Source organism: Coffea arabica, chromosome 7e, assembly GCF_036785885.1.
Source record: "Coffea arabica cultivar ET-39 chromosome 7e, Coffea Arabica ET-39 HiFi, whole genome shotgun sequence".
Taxonomy (NCBI): Eukaryota; Viridiplantae; Streptophyta; class Magnoliopsida; order Gentianales; family Rubiaceae; genus Coffea; species Coffea arabica.
In genome coordinates, this window is record NC_092323.1 from 984,952 (window position 1) to 1,001,991 (window position 17,040).

General features: G+C 38.0%; 2 protein-coding genes across 3 annotated transcripts; both read left to right on the forward strand.

Annotated features, from left to right (window-relative positions):
- The first annotated feature begins 940 nt into the window (after positions 1-940).
- Positions 941-4,261, forward strand: LOC113689661 (transcription factor MYB63-like). The gene is made up of 3 exons (XM_072060498.1): positions 941-1,282; positions 2,952-3,081; positions 3,219-4,261. The coding sequence occupies exons 1-3, from the start codon at positions 1,144-1,146 to the stop codon at positions 4,018-4,020; spliced, it is 1,071 nt and encodes a 356-aa protein (XP_071916599.1). The 5' UTR covers positions 941-1,143; the 3' UTR covers positions 4,021-4,261.
- Positions 4,262-5,360: 1,099 nt separating this feature from the next.
- Positions 5,361-15,249, forward strand: LOC113690292 (uncharacterized). 2 transcript variants are annotated; one of them, XM_072060286.1, is made up of 17 exons: positions 5,361-5,779; positions 6,220-6,421; positions 7,171-7,461; positions 7,553-7,642; positions 7,975-8,454; positions 8,569-8,676; positions 8,786-8,913; positions 9,004-9,136; positions 9,707-10,031; positions 10,124-10,641; positions 10,745-10,927; positions 10,999-11,157; positions 11,331-11,405; positions 11,621-11,801; positions 12,366-12,556; positions 13,526-13,741; positions 14,407-15,249. In XM_072060286.1, exons 1-17 carry the CDS (start codon positions 5,532-5,534, stop codon positions 15,040-15,042), a joined length of 4,164 nt encoding a protein of 1,387 aa, XP_071916387.1. In that variant the 5' UTR covers positions 5,361-5,531; the 3' UTR covers positions 15,043-15,249. The 2 variants fall into 2 exon arrangements, with proteins under 2 accessions (XP_071916387.1, XP_071916388.1); XM_072060287.1 differs by lacking the exon at positions 5,361-5,779 and adding an exon at positions 6,770-7,011 and having other exon boundaries at positions 6,284-6,421.
- The last annotated feature ends 1,791 nt before the right edge of the window (positions 15,250-17,040 follow it).

The window sequence follows — 17,040 nt, forward strand, 5'->3', positions numbered from 1 at the left end:
AGCATCAAGGGCAAGATGAAAATGATGGTTGGAATAGTTTATAAGCAGTGGCGGAGTTAGGAATTGCAATTAAGGGGGGCGAGTCTCTGTTATTTAGACAAAATCCAAATAACTTTCAAACATTATTATTTGGGTCCTTAGGAAGGGGCAAAGTGAAAATTTTTATCAATATTTTGGGGAGCAAAACAATATAAGAAAATTTTTATTTACTTAGAAATTTTTTTTTATAACAATTGGAGGGGGGGGCAAAGTGAAAATTTTTATCAATATTTGGGGGGCAAAACAATATAATAAAATTTTTTTTACTTAGAATTTTTTTTTTAGCAATTGGAGGGGGGGGGGGGGCGGTTGCCCCCCCTGGGCCCCCCTTCCCTCCGCCCCTGTATATAAGCTTGATTGTCCTACATTTTGAAGCTTTTAAGGTAAAGTTTGATTATCTTAAAAAAAAAATAAAAATAAAATTCAGCAAGGCTTTCATGATTTATTATGGAAATGGAAGAATTGCAAGATATTAATTAGGATAAGAGAGGGAATGATTTATGACAAAATGATGATGTCATTAATAATAATAGTAATAGTAATAATAAAAATAAAACCAACGGCGCTCTGAGATGGGGACCTAGCTAGGGTGACTAATTAAGGTGATTTAAAAGCCTTTTTTTTTTTTTGTCAAATTTGATGGATTGGTGGGAGTACATATTTATGATTAAAATTTAGTACCAAAATAAGACGCAAGGCAAAATCTTCAAAATTTGTAATAAAAATTTGCCATATGAAAATAGTAAAAAAAAGGAAATTTTTTGAGTATCCAATAATTATGTCAAATAAATAATTTGAGGGAACTTACCCTGTTTGGTCGGTCATGCCATATACTGGTAATTATTATTATTATTATTACTATACATTATAAGTGAATTCTCTCTTCTACCTATAAAGGGCGGGCACGAGAGAAGCAGCTAGGCGGCGATAAAAAGACAAAGCATGGGAAGACTGAGGAGGAGGATCCACGACAACTGAGGACGTTCCTCTCTTATCTCTCTCTGTCTCAGCTAATTAATTAGCCAATCCACTGCCACTTTTGTTTTAGGAGTACTTACGTGCTGTTCTTTTCTTGCTGACTGCATCGAATCCAGCCGATTCCAGATGGGAAGGGGAAGGGCTCCTTGCTGTGATAAGAGCAAAGTCAAGAAGGGGCCTTGGAGTCCTGCCGAGGATTATAGGCTCATCTCTTTCATTCAGAAGCAAGGCCATGCTAACTGGCGTGCTCTTCCAAAACAAGCTGGTAATCATCAATCAGCCACCCCTTCCCCCCCCCCCCCCCCCCTTTTTTTTGATTCATCCTTAATTTGTGTCTCTCATGATCTCATCAGCCAAAGTAATAAAAAAAAAATTTTTTTTTTTTTAATGAAAAAAAGTATGTATAACATCAACCAAATAGCCATGCATTCATTGATGCACAAGTACAAACTCTCTCTCTCTCTCTCTCTCTTTTCTTCGCATTTTTTTTGGATGATCATCTGTCGTTTGTGAGTTCTATTTTCATAATGGAACGGGCGACCCGAAAGAAGAAGATGAGGAAATTAATGGGGTTCGGGGAATTCAACCTTCGTCATTTGAAGTCCTCAATTAAGACCTGTATATCCACTTCGATTCGAGACCCATGATCCCCCTATCTGAATTGGGCTTATGCACTTCACTCGCTGTCTAGTAAAGGAGCTTAGGAGCGTAGTCGTCGGCCTTCCTACGCGCATGCGTCCGCCGGATTAATGTTGATGTTGTGCTGCAGATTGAATTCATGGGGTAGCTAAGTTATTGTTTCTCTTGCATTGCATTTCGGTCTGATTATTTCCAGCCATGCAAAATAAAATCTCCACAAAACCATTTTGGAATCGTATCGTCCCTTTAATCACCGCCATTGTCTTGTACATTTGCACAATGCTTAGTAGTAGTTGCAGAAATGGGTTATTCATGGAGTGTTATCGCTCGGGCACCCAAACAAAAACAACAACAACAAAAAAGGTAATGGCTTTGCTTTTACGGTGTAATATACATCTGTCTCTGGCCCAATTAGTTGTGGACTTTTCCTTCCAAACAAAACTAGAGAGTTTATGCCGACTCAAATTGCTAACTTTTCAATATGTTTTTTTTTTTTTCACGTTATTCAGATGATTTGTGAGGTGCAACTAAGCTTTGGAAATGCATCACAAATCCGTAACCTACGCAGCTTGTTTTCTGTGTATAGTAGCTTCGTGTTTTTGTTGATGCCTCATTAATTAGTTAATAATAATAGACTTAACCTCTGCAAAAATTGGAGAATAAATTTTGCCTTCAATGGAACTGTTCAGCCAGCTCGTGAGATTGGTTTTTTTTTTTTTTTTCTAACTGCCCCGTCCTCATCAGTTTACTACTGTTGGTCGATATGTAGTGGTAACTGGTGAGGGGTGAGTACTGCTATTATTATAGTATTAAGTTCGAGAATAATTTTTAGTCGTCCGTTTCAATCTTTCCTTTGTACAAAAAAGCTACTCCATATTATAATGCCTGCTCCTGAGGAGGCAGTCCATTCAAAGCTGAATAAGTCGTTGCCAAAGCAAAAAAAAAAAAAAAAAAAGAAAACGTGGCGAAACAAATTCAAATTCTCCAGTTTTTACTTAATCATCTGAGGTCTACAGCTGACTTAATAATTCAGTCCTGTACCAAATCTCCATCTAATTAATATTAGGTAGGTGCACAAGGAAATGTATGTCAATCGGTGAAAATACCTCTTACGGTATTTGTTAACTAGGACCAGGAAGAGTGGTTGGGGGGTGGGGAGAAACAGAATCAGGAATCTACAAAAAGTCCATATTCATCACTGTTTTGTTTGTTATTGTGATGATGATGATGTTCACTTCTGTCATTACCAGTAACAGTAGTAATCTTCTCTTCTCATACTCTACTCTCCGCCACAGGGCTGTTGCGATGTGGAAAGAGCTGTCGATTGAGGTGGATTAATTACCTAAGACCTGACGTCAAGCGAGGCAACTTCACCCCTGAAGAAGAGCAAACCATCATTAACTTGCATAACGCTCTGGGAAACAAGTATGATACTAGTACCAGTTTTTGAGTTTCTTTTTGCTGACTTTTGACAAATTTTTACATCATCTCTATATGCTATATGCTGTATGATCCTCTTTTTTTTTTAATTTTATATTTGACAAACTCATTCCCTGTGGCAGGTGGTCTAAAATTGCATCTCATTTACCAGGAAGAACTGACAATGAGATCAAGAATGTTTGGAATACGCATTTGAAGAAAAGACTGGTTATTGGAAATGATGATGCTAACTGTCATCAAAAAATTGAAACTAGCAACTCATTCACAAGTTATTCTGCTTCGCCTTCTCCTTCCTCCAGTTCCTGCATCTCTTACGGGGAGCTGAATACGGAAAAAGGACCTGGGGGCGATCAGGAGGGCCTACACTCCAAAGTTGATGAGCAGCAGGAACCGTGCATTTCGCCAACTCATCCAAATGCACCTAATCTGGAAAACTTCGGCCAACCTGCTGAAGAAACCTGCTCGCTCGACAGCTGCATTAATTCAAAGGCTTCTCCTGAGGTTCGAAAGACCACGACCGAGGAACCTAAAGAAATGGCTCAAGATGGGAATACCATGGAGATCCCACTGGAGCCGGATGCTGATTTTTGGAACTTTTTGGACGGTTTAGATCCTATGGATAAGCCCACTGAATGTCAACCACAGCAGGAACATGGGGTCTCCCAGAGCTCGAACTTTGGAGAAAACCATCAGGAAGATGTTCATGAATACAAGAGGTGGTTGAGATACTTGGAAAATGAACTTGGACTCGTTGGAGGGAATGATGGGGAATGTCCACAAAAGGGTGCAGGCGCAGAACAGCAGCAGCAGCAATTAGTCACAGATACTTCAGACGATGAGATGATGTCTAGGCCAGAATTTGATCCAGCTGCTATGGCTTACTTTTCAATGTGGCCTTCTTCGCCTCAAAACTTTGGTATCTGAAGTCAAACTTGGAACTTGTGATTCGTGGAGATCACCGAACTTGGCATTGACAAACTTTGTTATCTAGCTAGTGAATTAGTAATAACTAGGAATCCTTTCACATGAAACAGAGGTATACATACAAAAGTACAAACACAGGGCATTCTCATGTATGATCTGGTATCTGTCATTCTCCAGAGATTGTACCTTAGACTAAGACTAACGAAGAGATACCACAGTAATGCAGTATCCATTGACATTATGTGTTGAGTCTGAAACTAGCTAGTAGTAGTGGGTTGGTGATATTCCTCACTAACCAGCACTGAGCAGTAACCGTAGGCATGTGGAGAATTTATAGTCTATATAATACAGCTTCCCCAGTCCCCACATTTTAGAAAATGATAGTACCAAGAAACTGTAGGTTAGGGCAAGTCTTGAAGTTGACGGATGCAGTAATATCTTTAGTTTTCATGAAAAAACATCTACGTGTAGAAACCATACCCTATGAGGATGGGCAATGAAAATGGAAAAAACGTTGTGGACAAAGACGAAGTGAATATGGCTGCTAAAGTCTTAGATGTTGGTGTTGATATCTTGAGGAAAAATTAGTGGCCGGGGGGGTCAGATTTTGCTGCTCTACAGTTTGAAAATGCTCTGAAAGCATGCATCATCCAATTCTTCTTGTTGCTGACAAATATCTTTTTTTTTTTTTACCCCTTCAACTCGAATCAGAAGAAGTCAGTCAGGGAACAAGAGCACGCCTTTCCATTTCTCTGTTTTCGCGGAGCTGCAAAATCATAGGAGCTACAGTGTTACTAGTAATTGTTTCTGGACCGCTACTTACTCTTTGATGATCCCTAAAATGTTATGACCGGTAGCTGTGGACCATAGCTACAACACAGGAGCAGTTCTTTTTAACTCGAAAGAACCACAGAATTATTAGTAGCATGCTTAGTTTCCCAGTTAAAGAAGAAAAAAAGACTAATCAAGAAAATCCAATGATGAAATGGTGGCCAATAGTTTACTGTCATATTTCCACTTTTATTCTACACGTGGAGTAACATGATGGCGTATTTGGTAAGAAGCAAAAACAAGATATGAGGGTTTTTGAGCCCAAAAAAGAAAAAAGAAAAAGAAGTGAGGCGTTTTTTTTTTTGGGTTTTCGGGACGCTTCGTTTCTTTTTTCATCATTCATGGCCCGCAATGCAATCATTTCGTCTTTTGGATTTTTACTCGCGGCCCACCAGTAATTTGGGATGTGAGGCCCAGAAAAACTGTATCGCAGTCATCCCACCATCCAAGAACAATCGGCCCATGAAAACTCAAACTACCTGATTGCCACCAGAGTCTTGTCAGGTTCACCGTCATAGGTATCGTATGGTTAATAAATAATACTTAATCGGAAGAGAAGAGAGTGGTACTAATTTGGAATTTGGAAGCTGCTGCTGGGATTCCACGACGAAGAGAAGAGCAGTTTGAGGAGGGTCCTCAGATTATCAAACTGGTGGTACCACTAGTAGTGAATTTGGCAAATGGGAAAGATTGAAGAAGAGGAAGAAGACAGCAATTTCAATGGCGGGTTGGGCGGCAACGGACAAGATTTTTCAGGAAGCACTCCCACCATATTTCCAGAACTCAAGTATTATTGCTTACAGTTGCTTGAACTCCTCCACAACCCTCACAAGCAGAGGAAGAACAATTCTTCTTCTTCCTCGCCTCCTTGTCAACTCCTCCAGCTTCTTCGTTGCTCCCCTGCATCTTCTCTCCAGCCTTTCTTCGAGTACTCTTTTCTTTTTCCTCTCTCTCTCTGCCCCTTCCACCTTCCATTGCTGTTTGTTTGCGATTACTCAAATTTAATGCAGGAAAAATTTATCACTCTCTGGGCATCAGTTGATTATGACTTTGCGGGATGTAATTCCATAAACAATAGTAGTTTAGTCTCAGAATTTTGTTTTTTCTTTTAAGAAAAAAAAAACACTTTAAAGTTTAAACGGAAAAACACCTTTCTAGGCTAAGATGCTGTGAAATAAAAAAGAAATCTTTAATGTAATTACTACGGGCTAGGCTGCATTTTAATGTCAATATTTTTATCTTTTTTTTTTTTTTTAAAACTACATTAACAATGTAGTACGAAAACCGAAATCAATACGACTACAATCCTTTTTAAGGTTTTTGTTTGCTTTGGCATGCTGACTTATGACCCATCTTTCTTGTTTGCAGCTACATATTGTTTCCTTTGCTGCTTCTGTTGGATGCAGCAGTGGGTTGTCGAGCTTTGCCTAAAGGTGATGATCCTGATGGAAGTTCATTCATGTCTGGTGCCCCCAAAGCTCCCCCCCAAGTCAGTGATCATGTAGCTGAAGCTGTGCTTGATTGTCTGGAGGAACTTCTCACTAAATGTGCTTTGGGATCTGTGGATCAGGTGACTTGTTATGCCATTTAAGCAAAACCGAAGCTTTACACTTAGCTGTTCATCATCTCTCTATATTTGTTTCGTGTGTCTTTCAAAACTGTAAACCCTAATCTGCGGATTGCTCAGGGCTTGATGATGATGGCTAGTTTGTCTGCTTTGACGGGATAGAATTAGGATGCTTCTGAATTACACATATCTCTGAATGAGATATTAACAATTGACTTTATGATTCCCTTCAGCTTATTTTTCCCATTTCCTAGCTCCTTGAATATGACATAATCTGATGGAGTGGTAGCATTTCAGAAGCAGCCTCATTTATGTGCTCTGTTTTGTTCCTTGTACTTTTTTTTTGGTCAGGCTTCTTCTTCTTTAAAGCATGAAGCTAACAACTGGTTGTGTTCCAAAGAGAATGATTCTCCTCTCACTCAATATTGTACTACCCTTTTCTGTGATGGGATTTGTAGTGCCCCATTTGAGCCTATCCAAAGGACTGTACAATATTTACCTCACGTACTCATTAGATGCTAAAGAGCCCGTCTAAGATTACTCTGGTTTACTACGGGGTAGTATTATTGCAAATGCAGCAGTGCAGTCTGTATGTGAGTGTGCATTCTTCAATTTATTGGTGCTTCTTTTCTGTTCAAGAATTTTTCATGTTCCTTCAAATTTTGAGTCATTTCTCTTCAATAATTTACTGTTAAGTCATTGTATTTAAAACATTATTTCCCTCATCTGGATTTCTACACTTACTTTTTCAGATGGTTGTCTTGCTGAAGAAACTGACTAATGGTGCATTACTTTCTCCATCAGAAGCACCAGAAGAATTCCGTGTTGGCATAATAAAATGTTTCAGAGCCTTGCTACTTTGTCTGGATCCTTGTATTGATGAGTTGTGCCAATGTAAACAAGTTGTTGGTTTGCCTGTACAACTAGTTAGAAAGGATTCTGTCTCAAAACCTGCTTCAGAGGCAGAGCAATGTTTGCTTGCATTTCTCCAATCTGAGTCTGCTTCAGCTGCTGTTGGACATTGGCTATCACTTCTTCTTAAGGTTATTATCTATTTTTTTCACCTTATTTTAACTAGTTTTACTATATATGCATGTAAGTATCTTTTAAATCATTTTGTTGTTGGGAATCAAGGCTGCTGATGTGGAGGCAGCACGAGGGCATCGAGGCAGCGCAACACTTCGCGTGGAAGCTTTCAAAACACTTCGTGTGCTTATTGCTAAGGTCTTTTGTTGTACTTTTTGGCATTTGCATGGTTTCTGTTGCATTTGTTATTAGCTGTCTTTAGTGGAAGGCTTCAGTAATGTTCCTGAAAATTTTACTGGTTAACTGAACAGAGCTACTCAATGGGTTTATTTTTCAAATGTAGCTTGAGATTAGATTAGCTGGAGATCGTATGATCATGAGGTATATACATCAAAATTCAGGAGATCTTCTAGGAAATTGGTTATTCGGTTTACATGATTTGAGAGCTGAGATTCTGTAAAGGCATCCATCCAGTGATATTGGCTCATTTAACAACCTTGTATTGATCAATCTTATGTGGTCTCTTGCAGGTTGGTAATGCAGATGCATTGGCTTTCTTTTTACCAGGTGTCATTAGTCAAATTGGCAAAGTTCTGCATATGTCCAAAACAATGGTTAGTGGGGCTGCAGGAAATACTGAAGCTTTAGACCAAGCAATCCGGAGTTTGGCAGAATTTCTTTCAATTGTTCTGAAGGATGATCAAAATCTTCCTAGTCTTAGTCAATTTCCGGATGATAGTATTGTCCATCACATATGCAAGGAGAAGCCCCTTGTTTCCTTTCTGGATGAACTTCGTCACCTGGCTTCAAAGACTCAAGATCAGGGTGAAGTTGTGGTTCACAATGTGAGTGAAGCTGTTCAAAAGAGTACATCAATGCCTGACATCAGAAAGAGTGTGAGTGTGAATCCTGAAGGAACGAGAGGGGCTTTTCGTGTTGAACGTTCAAAGGATTGGATCATCAATGCTTCAGCTCACATAAATAAAATCTTGTCTAAAACTTTTCCCCATGTAGGTTTGGATATATATATATATATAATCTACATATATTTTATCTTTTAGGTCACGATTTGGTGCAATTTTTTCCCCTCACATTGTATAACTAAGTTGTTCCATATTCTTCAGCTTTCTTGTCATCCATCGAAGAAGGTGAGACTGGGAATTTTAGCAGCCATGCAGACACTTTTATTAAGTTGCAGTTACACATTAAGAGGAAGCAGATTGTTGCTTTTGGTGAGTTGGAAGCAAATTAAGCTTAGTCGGTATGGCTCTTATGTGAGTTTTGTTATATATTACTAGTGGGCATTAGGCTTTGACTGACACTTCACTATTAATAATGCAGGAATGCATTTGTGTTCTTGTTTGTGACGACTCTGAGGAAGTATCCTCTGCCGCACAGGTGTTCTTTGGATATTTGTTTTCATCAAATAGGGAACATCTGGAACATGATTTTGATGCCATCTTTAGCAGGTTCATTGTACTTCTGAGGAACAAATTATTCTGAAATCGCATCCTTGTTTTCGGAAATATGATATGCTACTTGGTTTGAAATCTATTCAGGCTCATTGACAAGATTCCACATGCAGTGTTGGGAAACAATGAGTCAATGGCTCTATCACATGCCCGGAAGTTACTTGTAGTGATATATTTCTCAGGTCCACGATTTGTGGCCATCCACCTACTTCAGTCTTCTGTACGTGGGATCCAGTTTTCTTTTCTCATTTTACACTTCTTGAGGGCCTTTCTATCAGATAAGGGTTAGAGAAACTAGTTTTTCAAATAAAATTTTTAAAAAGTACTCTAAAAGGTACTCTAAAAAGTAGTCTAATTTTTTTTAATGTTTAAAAATATCCCAAAATATATTTTAAAAACTCTACTACTGTTAAATATTCCAAAATATTTTCTAAAAATATCCCAAAATATACTCTAAAAACTCTGCTACAGTAAAATTTTTGAAAAACACCCTTAAAAACAGCTGATCCAAATGGAGCCCTAGTTTTGGACCTCCCTTGTATCATGGGCATTTCTATTAGACGAGTTAGAAAACCTAGTTTTTATGTCTCTTAGATTGGCAGATCATCAATTCCTTGACGTAGTTGTGACCTCTTTTAACTTAATTTTTAGTTCATAAAGGGAATAACACATCAGTTCTATTGCATGTATTACTTTTGCTTGTCCTGTTGCAAATTGTTCAATGGGCTTCCATTTATTTGTTTATTTTATGGATAAAAGTCAGCATTATTGTCTTCTGATGGGTTTTCAGGTGACTGCTGCTCGATTCTTGGATATTTTTGCCCTCTGCCTGAGTCCGAATACCACATTTTCCGGCTCACTTGACAAGCTTGTTGCAGCAAAACCACCTTCAGCAGGGTATATGCATTCGATTGCAGAGATGAAATCTATGAGGAATGCTGGTTCTGAAGGTTTCGAGTCCCCTGAAACCACCAAAGTACCTTACCCACCAAAAAATGTGTCAAATGCCTATGTGCTGCCAGGCTTGCCACCTTGGTTCGCTTATATAAGTGGTCAGAAGCTGTATAAGGTGCTTGCAGCAGTTCTTAGACTTGTAGGATTATCATTGTTTACAGGTTGATTTTGTTTCATGAACTATTTGTTTGTTCTTTGTTGTTTTGGTTGTGATTTCTACTTAAGCCTGGTTATCTTCTTTTCTTTTGACTAGACTCCCAAAACGAAGGATCTCTCTCTGTCACGATTGATATTCCCCTTGGTTACTTGCGTAAATTGATTTCTGAGATTCGGACTAGGGAATGCAGTATGGAAAGCTGGGAGTCTTGGTATAATAGAACGGGATCAGGACAGCTGGTGCGACAGGCTAGTACTGCTGTATGCATTCTAAATGAAATGATTTATGGTCTTTCAGATCAAGCAATTAGTAGCTTTGGAAGAATGTTTCAGCACTCCAATTTGAAATGGCAAGAGATTGAGGAATGTGATGCAAATGGTTATGCTCAGCCGTGCAAGTGTGATCAACCTGTGCCAGATAACAACCTTTGGCATGTTTGTAACCATAGCAGGGCTAGGAATAACTTAATTCACAGTATTGGGAGTGTATTACATGAATATCTTTCTCCTGAAGTGTGGACTCTCCCACTTGATCATACAGATTCTAGTATACAGTCTTATAGTGGCGGCAGAGCTTTAGCTTTGCATTTCTTCAATGATAATGCTGTGCTTCACCAGGAAATATATCTCTTCTTCTTAAATTTTTTTTTTAAACAATATCACTACAAGTTGTTGGGCCTCTATTATCAATGTTGATTTGAATTTATTATTTCTTAAACAGGTTATCATTGAAGGAATTGGTGTCCTCACAATGTGCCTTGGGAAAGAATTTTCTTCTTCTGGGTTTCTTCACTCCTCTCTCTTTATGTTGCTGGAGAATCTTATATGCTCTAATTTTGAAGTTAAAAGTGCATCTGATGCTGTCTTACACATTATGGCTGCTACACTTGATTACCCAACGGTAGGGGTTGCATTTCTTGAGAATTGGTGGATTTTGTTGTTAGTTACATTAAGTTTTTAAATATGTTGTAGGTGGGCCATTTAGTTCTGGCAAATTCAGACTATGTAATAGACTCAATATGCCGGCAACTGCGTCATTTGGATCTTAATCCTCACATGCCAAACGTACTTGCTGCAATTCTTTCCTATATCGGAGTAGCTCATAAAATACTACCGTTGTTGGAGGAGCCGGTATGGGTTCACTTTTCCAGTTTCAACATATTGCAGCAGAAAAGCTTTTTTTTTTTTTTTTTTTTTTTTTTTTTTTTTTTAATGTTTGACAGTACTTGCCTGCCTCTCCATATCAATTGTTATCATTACTCAAACTGCTCCACCTAGGGTCTGACGTGGTGAACAATTTACAGATGCGCGCTGTTTCTTTGGAACTTGAAATTCTTGGCAGACACCAGCACCCAGATTTGACTGTTCCCTTCTTAAAGGTAATCTCTGTGTACTCATCCATGACTTTCTGCATCCACACAGCATCATAATTGTTGTTCCCTCTACATATCATAGATGGTCATAGGACAAAGCTTTTTCATGGAAATTGCTGGAGCCTGTTATGACTGTTTGATTGCTTCATTTTTTAATCTACATGGAGAATAGATTGGTTTAATGATCTTGTTTTTCTTTTCCTTTTGCGAAACTTTTTCAGGCAGTGGCAGAAATAGGTAAGGCTTCAAAACAGGAGGCCTGTACTCTGCCAAATCAAGCAGAAGCATTATACAAGGATATCAAATCCAACATTTTAGATTTAGAGAAGAGAAAAGGGAATGAGTTTTGTTCTTCAAGATCATCCATTGAAGTTGATGCAACTGTGGAATTCCCAGAATCTGGTTAGTACCTCTGAAAGTTTTGTGAAAAATGCTTGATTTGTAAACATACATACTTCTGAGAACAGTTGCATTTCCAGGATCTGGTTAGTATGTAACGGTATATACTTTTGAGTTTTCAAATTGAAAATAATTGCTGTTATTAACTCATTGTACATTCTTCTAGATTTAAATACTTGTGACAAACTAGTTGTGTGATTAGTTCATGAATATCGTCTTTGTTTTGAAGTTTGTTTCTGTGCGTTATTGCTAATTGGTGTCTTTATGATTTTAGCATGCTTACACAATAGATGCATTTTCCCTTTTTTCTTTACTTGTAATTTCATCTCTTTTTTAACCCTAAGGAAGATACTCTTAGGATTGCTGGGGGATGAATTTCTATGTTGTGCCAGTAGGTAGCTCTTCAAAATGTCATTTTTTACAACAAAACAATGGCCTTCTTGTTTGTAACATGTGTAAATTGTAAGTGACATCTGTTCTTACTTTTTTTTTATAATGTAGATGGTCACCTATGACAGAATGAATGCCCTTAAATATTTTGACATCTTGATATTTTTTGGGAAACAGAGGTGGGTATCTGTTACAATCATGACAGTAGACAGATACAGCATTGGGAATCAGTTCTGTTCAAATTGAATGATTCTAGAAGATGTAGGAGTATAGTTGGATCAATTGCTGGTTCTTGTCTAATTGCTGCTGCTCCTCTTCTCGCTTCATCTATGCTAGCAGCTTGCTTGATAGCTCTTGATGTAATTGAGGTATGGAATTTTCTCTATAGTATCTAATTTTCTCAGTATTTCGTTAACTGCATTGATCAGAAATCTTTGTTTGAACCTTGAGGAGGTTGCTTTTGCCTTCTTAGCAGACTTGCTAGACAGAGTATTGCTTCTGCAGTTTCCAGATCAATACTACTATTAGCATCTTTCTTCTACGTATTAATGGTACCAAGCACTTATTGTTTTGTAAAATGAGTTTTCTGTCATGTGCCAGATAAGAGAGACTTTCTAATAGGTTTTTGAGCATTATTAGTTTTTATTCAGTTGCCTGCAACACTTTCTTGAAATAGCTCACTGTAAAGATTCAGCTGGTGGTGGGAGTTAAGAGAGAATTGAAAAGAAAGGAAGAGAGAAGTGGATAGGGAGAGAAGAAGGAGATGAAGCAGATTGCAGGAGGAAGAAAGAGAATGTTGTATTAGACAGAAATGAGAAGTGGCATGTACATTCACCTTGTTCTTTCCACTCGTCCCCACTAGCTATTTTAACTAGCTCTATATAACTGACAAATGGATTGTGTAACTAATTTACAGTTATTCAATTAGAATTAAATTCACCTATTCCAATTGTACCCTTGTAGTACTAGATTTATTACACACACCCAATTTGGAAACATTCTGGATTGCTGTTCTTAAAACGTCTAATATTAGAGAAATCTTTCATCTTAAGTTGGTCTGAAATGATCTCTCATCTAGTTGCCCCAGCTAGGGTCATTGTAGAGCAATATTATCTCCCTTTTAAGTCTTATCTATAGCTGCTGCATTTTAGATGCCCAATAAACCACCACTGAATTGAAAATACCAGATGAAAGGATGACTTTTAACAATTGTATCTATGATGTATAAGAAATGTATAGATAGCATAATAGATTTATTTTGAGGTTTGGTTAACATTATGAGTTCTCGCTTTATATTGCTCTTCTTCTCCTTCTTCTTCGTTTTTAAATTTATTTAGGATGCCATTGAGACACTTGCCAAGGTGGAAGATGCCTACAAGCTTGAGAAGAAAGCTAAAGCAGCACTTCATCAAATCTTCGACTTGTATTCACTTCATAACCTTCGAGATGCACTAGATGCAGCTGAGGATGAAGCTGGAGAGAACAGATTGCTTCCTGCAATGAACAAAATTTGGCCTTTCTTGATTGCTTGTGTTCGAAATAAGAATCCAGTGGTGAGTGTTCCATAACTTTCAGTAGGTTTGTTGCCAAAAGTGTGATATAACTTCTTTCTATCTTTGAAGTCTTCTTAGTCCGTTGTTGCCAACATTGTGGTGTATACTGCATTTAAACAATAGTGGCCAAGCAGCCTAGTATGGTGGATTGTTTACATGATATCAACAATTAAGTGTGTGTTCATGTCCAGGTTAGATATGTGATCAGGGATTTTAGATGTCCACATAGCTGTTACACTAAACAGCATTCAGTGAGCGAGGTTGGGTTCTTGGAAATCTGCTTGATCCATGTATGAATGAGTAGACTCTTTCTAAAAGTATTAATGTAAACCTACATTAATCAACATTTACTAGGCATTTCTGCTGTAAGCTTTGATGAGAACAAAAACTCATGATTCTTCTTTGGTGTTCTCATGTACCTTTGGCTATAGCTGGTGATGTTAGGTGCCTGATTTGGCAATACACCAACTTAGTGGCTGACTTAAGGTTGATTTGAAGATCAGAATTCTTCGATTGGTTATCTCTGATCAGTCTTCATAGGATATGGTTAAGTTGGTGTTGCTTGTTGACACCTTCAAATTGGTTTTGCACTAATTGTTTTTATCTTCATTTGCACTTCTGCATGTGTCTCAGATTTTGACTTCTCAATTTGGTTATTCCCGTAGGCTGTCCAAAGGTGTTCATGTACAATTAGCAACATGGTGCAAATCTGTGGAGGAGATTTCTTTTCTCGGCGTTTTCACACCAATGGGATCCACTTGTGGAAACTTCTAGGCTCATCCCCATTTGAGAAAAAGCCCATTTCAAGAGAGGATAGAACTCCTTTGCAGCTTCCTTATGGGAGCGTTTCCTTCTCTTCTGAGGGCAGTGTAGCCGAGCTATCTGACCTAAAAGTTCAGGCAGCGGTGCTCAACATGATTGCTGATATAGCTAAGAATAAAAGGAGCGCTTCGGCTTTAGAGGCAGTCCTGAAGAAGGTTAGTGGTCTTGTAGTAGGAATAGCTTGTAGCGGTGTTATGGGTCTTCGAGACGCGGCTATAAATGCTCTTGTGGGTCTCGCATCCATAGACCCCGATCTTGTTTGGCTTCTAGTAGCTGATATATACTTGTCGCTAAAGAAAAAAGATGTTCTTTCACCACCAGGCAACGAGTTTCCAGAAGTATCTCAGATCCTGCCTTCACCTTCATCGTCTAAAGGGTACCTCTACTTTGAATATGGTGGGCAGAGTTATGGGTTTGACATTGATTTTTCAGCTGTGGAGCATGTGTTTAAATTGCTGGATGGGCAATATTGTACATGACATGGGTTGTATAATGTACAGAACTGTTTTGGCTGAATGGGGAAGGAGGAGGGTTAGTATAGTCAAACAGTGTATATACTTGACCCAAACTTTTTATGTCCGGTATCCTAGCCGAGACAAAGGCCCTCTGTTAGTTTGGGGTTAAGAGTATGTGGAGACCTTGTACTATAAAATGGAGGGAATGAAGCTTTGAAAAGTTGTACCCAATCTTTCAGATGTAGTAGTTCTGTAGTCCAATGAATCATCCTATCAATCTGAATCATCCTATCAATCTGGAGGTAGCAAATTATTGATAACATTTTGCGTACTTGGTATCCCTTTGGTAGCCAGTCCATAGTGCTGCATTGTGTCCCGGTATCACGCAAAAATATCGGGTTCTATTTCTAATCAGTTGAACAGAGAACAAGGCCGCCTTTGACTACAATTCGTTGGCCTTGATAGGGTGGGACAGAACTCAATGGGGCGACTGAAAATTGAAAAACTCGGGATTGATTAAGCTGCAAAAAGCCAAAGTGGAACTGCATGCGTACTTTAAGTTTGAGCTAACACGCCCAATGAGCCAAGGTTGTTGCACTAACTTGTGACAAAACTAAAGAGTGGTTTTTTTTTTTTTTTTTTTTTTTTTTAAATTTGGTTGAGGGAACTAAAGAGTGATTCAATAGTGTCAAATATATTTTACCTTTTCATTTTATAAACATTACTGTAAAACTCCCATCTTTAGTACTATTAGTGACGAGTTATTCACGAGTAGTTCAGTTTAAGTTTGGTGTTAATCAAACTCGAGTCAAGCTCAAGCTATTCAAATGGACAAACAAGTAGAATTCGAGCTCCTTAGCTTCAGGTTCAAGTGCTTGACGAGTCTATTCAAGTGTTTAATTTTTTTATTTATTTTCATTACATTTATTATGAATTTACATTTTTAGATTTACAAACTATGGAGTTTACGATATAGAATTCTCAAGGGTTGCAAAAATTCATAAAAAAAAAAACTAATCCAAAAAAAAAAATTTGGCCCAATTCATTCATACAACGAAGCAAGGTTCTTTGACATTTGCCAAAATTCGAAAACTCAACTCCTTTGTCATCAGTAATTAGTTCTCATCAATTACCAATTTCAGTAATCAGTTGACATCTCCTATAATCAATTTTAGTAATCAGTTGATATTAATTTTAAAAATTTTGGAGTATTTTAAAGGATTACTGTAGATAAAGTTGAAAAAAGAAACTTATCTATTAAAAACATGCCAAAAACTTACCAAGTTAACAAATGAATGTAGCTAAAACAAAAGGCATGCAAACGATCAAGTATAGGTCCAACCAAACCCATGTTTGAACAGTTTGAATGTGATGATTCTTTTAGCAGGTTGGGTATGGTGCTTGAGAGAGCGAGAAAGAGTCGAATCTTTACCATTGGAAATGAAGTTAAGAAAAAACTCAACTATCCCTTTTTTTTTTTTTTTTGTCGATACAGGGGTGTTTGGGTCAATCCTTACGGGGCCCGACTAATCCCCTGCGCCTCGGGCCCGGCGCCCCAACTCGGCCCGAACACGTTAATCCCTACCATAGGTAATTGATGAGTGTTCTAGCTCCGATCCCAATGGATTGGACCTTTGATCAAATTGCACCCTTAGATCGGCTGACTAGTTTTAAGGAAGGGTTTTACTTTGACCTTAAGAGTGCCATTGATAGATAAATTCTTCTAAACCTGCACACTATGACTAGCAATGCAGTAGAAGAAATTTCCAACATCTCATAGAAAAAGGTATAAATAAGCAACTGCAAGTTTAGAAATTCATTTCTTCCAATTGAACTTTCTCGAACTATTTCTTTTTAAGAATCAAAAAAATTTATGCCAAAATAATATATGTCAAGAAGAACAAAAAGCCTTGAGTCATTAGTTGTGGCTAATTTAGTCGCTCAACTATATATTTGTAGTCAATCTAATTCTTTTTTTTGGCTGAGTCAAATGATACAAGATTCTTCATTAAAGACTCGAAG

Coding starts and splice junctions, on each gene's coding strand:
- LOC113689661 (XM_072060498.1), top strand. CDS start 1,144: ATGGGAAGGGGAAGGGCTCCTTGCTGTGATAAGAGCAAAGTCAAGAAG. Junction 1,283..2,951: donor TGCTCTTCCAAAACAAGCTG/GTAATCATCAAT, acceptor TCTCCGCCACAG/GGCTGTTGCGATGTGGAAAG. Junction 3,082..3,218: donor CATAACGCTCTGGGAAACAA/GTATGATACTAG, acceptor TCCCTGTGGCAG/GTGGTCTAAAATTGCATCTC.
- LOC113690292 (XM_072060286.1), top strand. CDS start 5,532: ATGGGAAAGATTGAAGAAGAGGAAGAAGACAGCAATTTCAATGGCGGG. Junction 8,677..8,785: donor GAAGCAGATTGTTGCTTTTG/GTGAGTTGGAAG, acceptor TTAATAATGCAG/GAATGCATTTGTGTTCTTGT. Junction 10,928..10,998: donor CTACACTTGATTACCCAACG/GTAGGGGTTGCA, acceptor AATATGTTGTAG/GTGGGCCATTTAGTTCTGGC.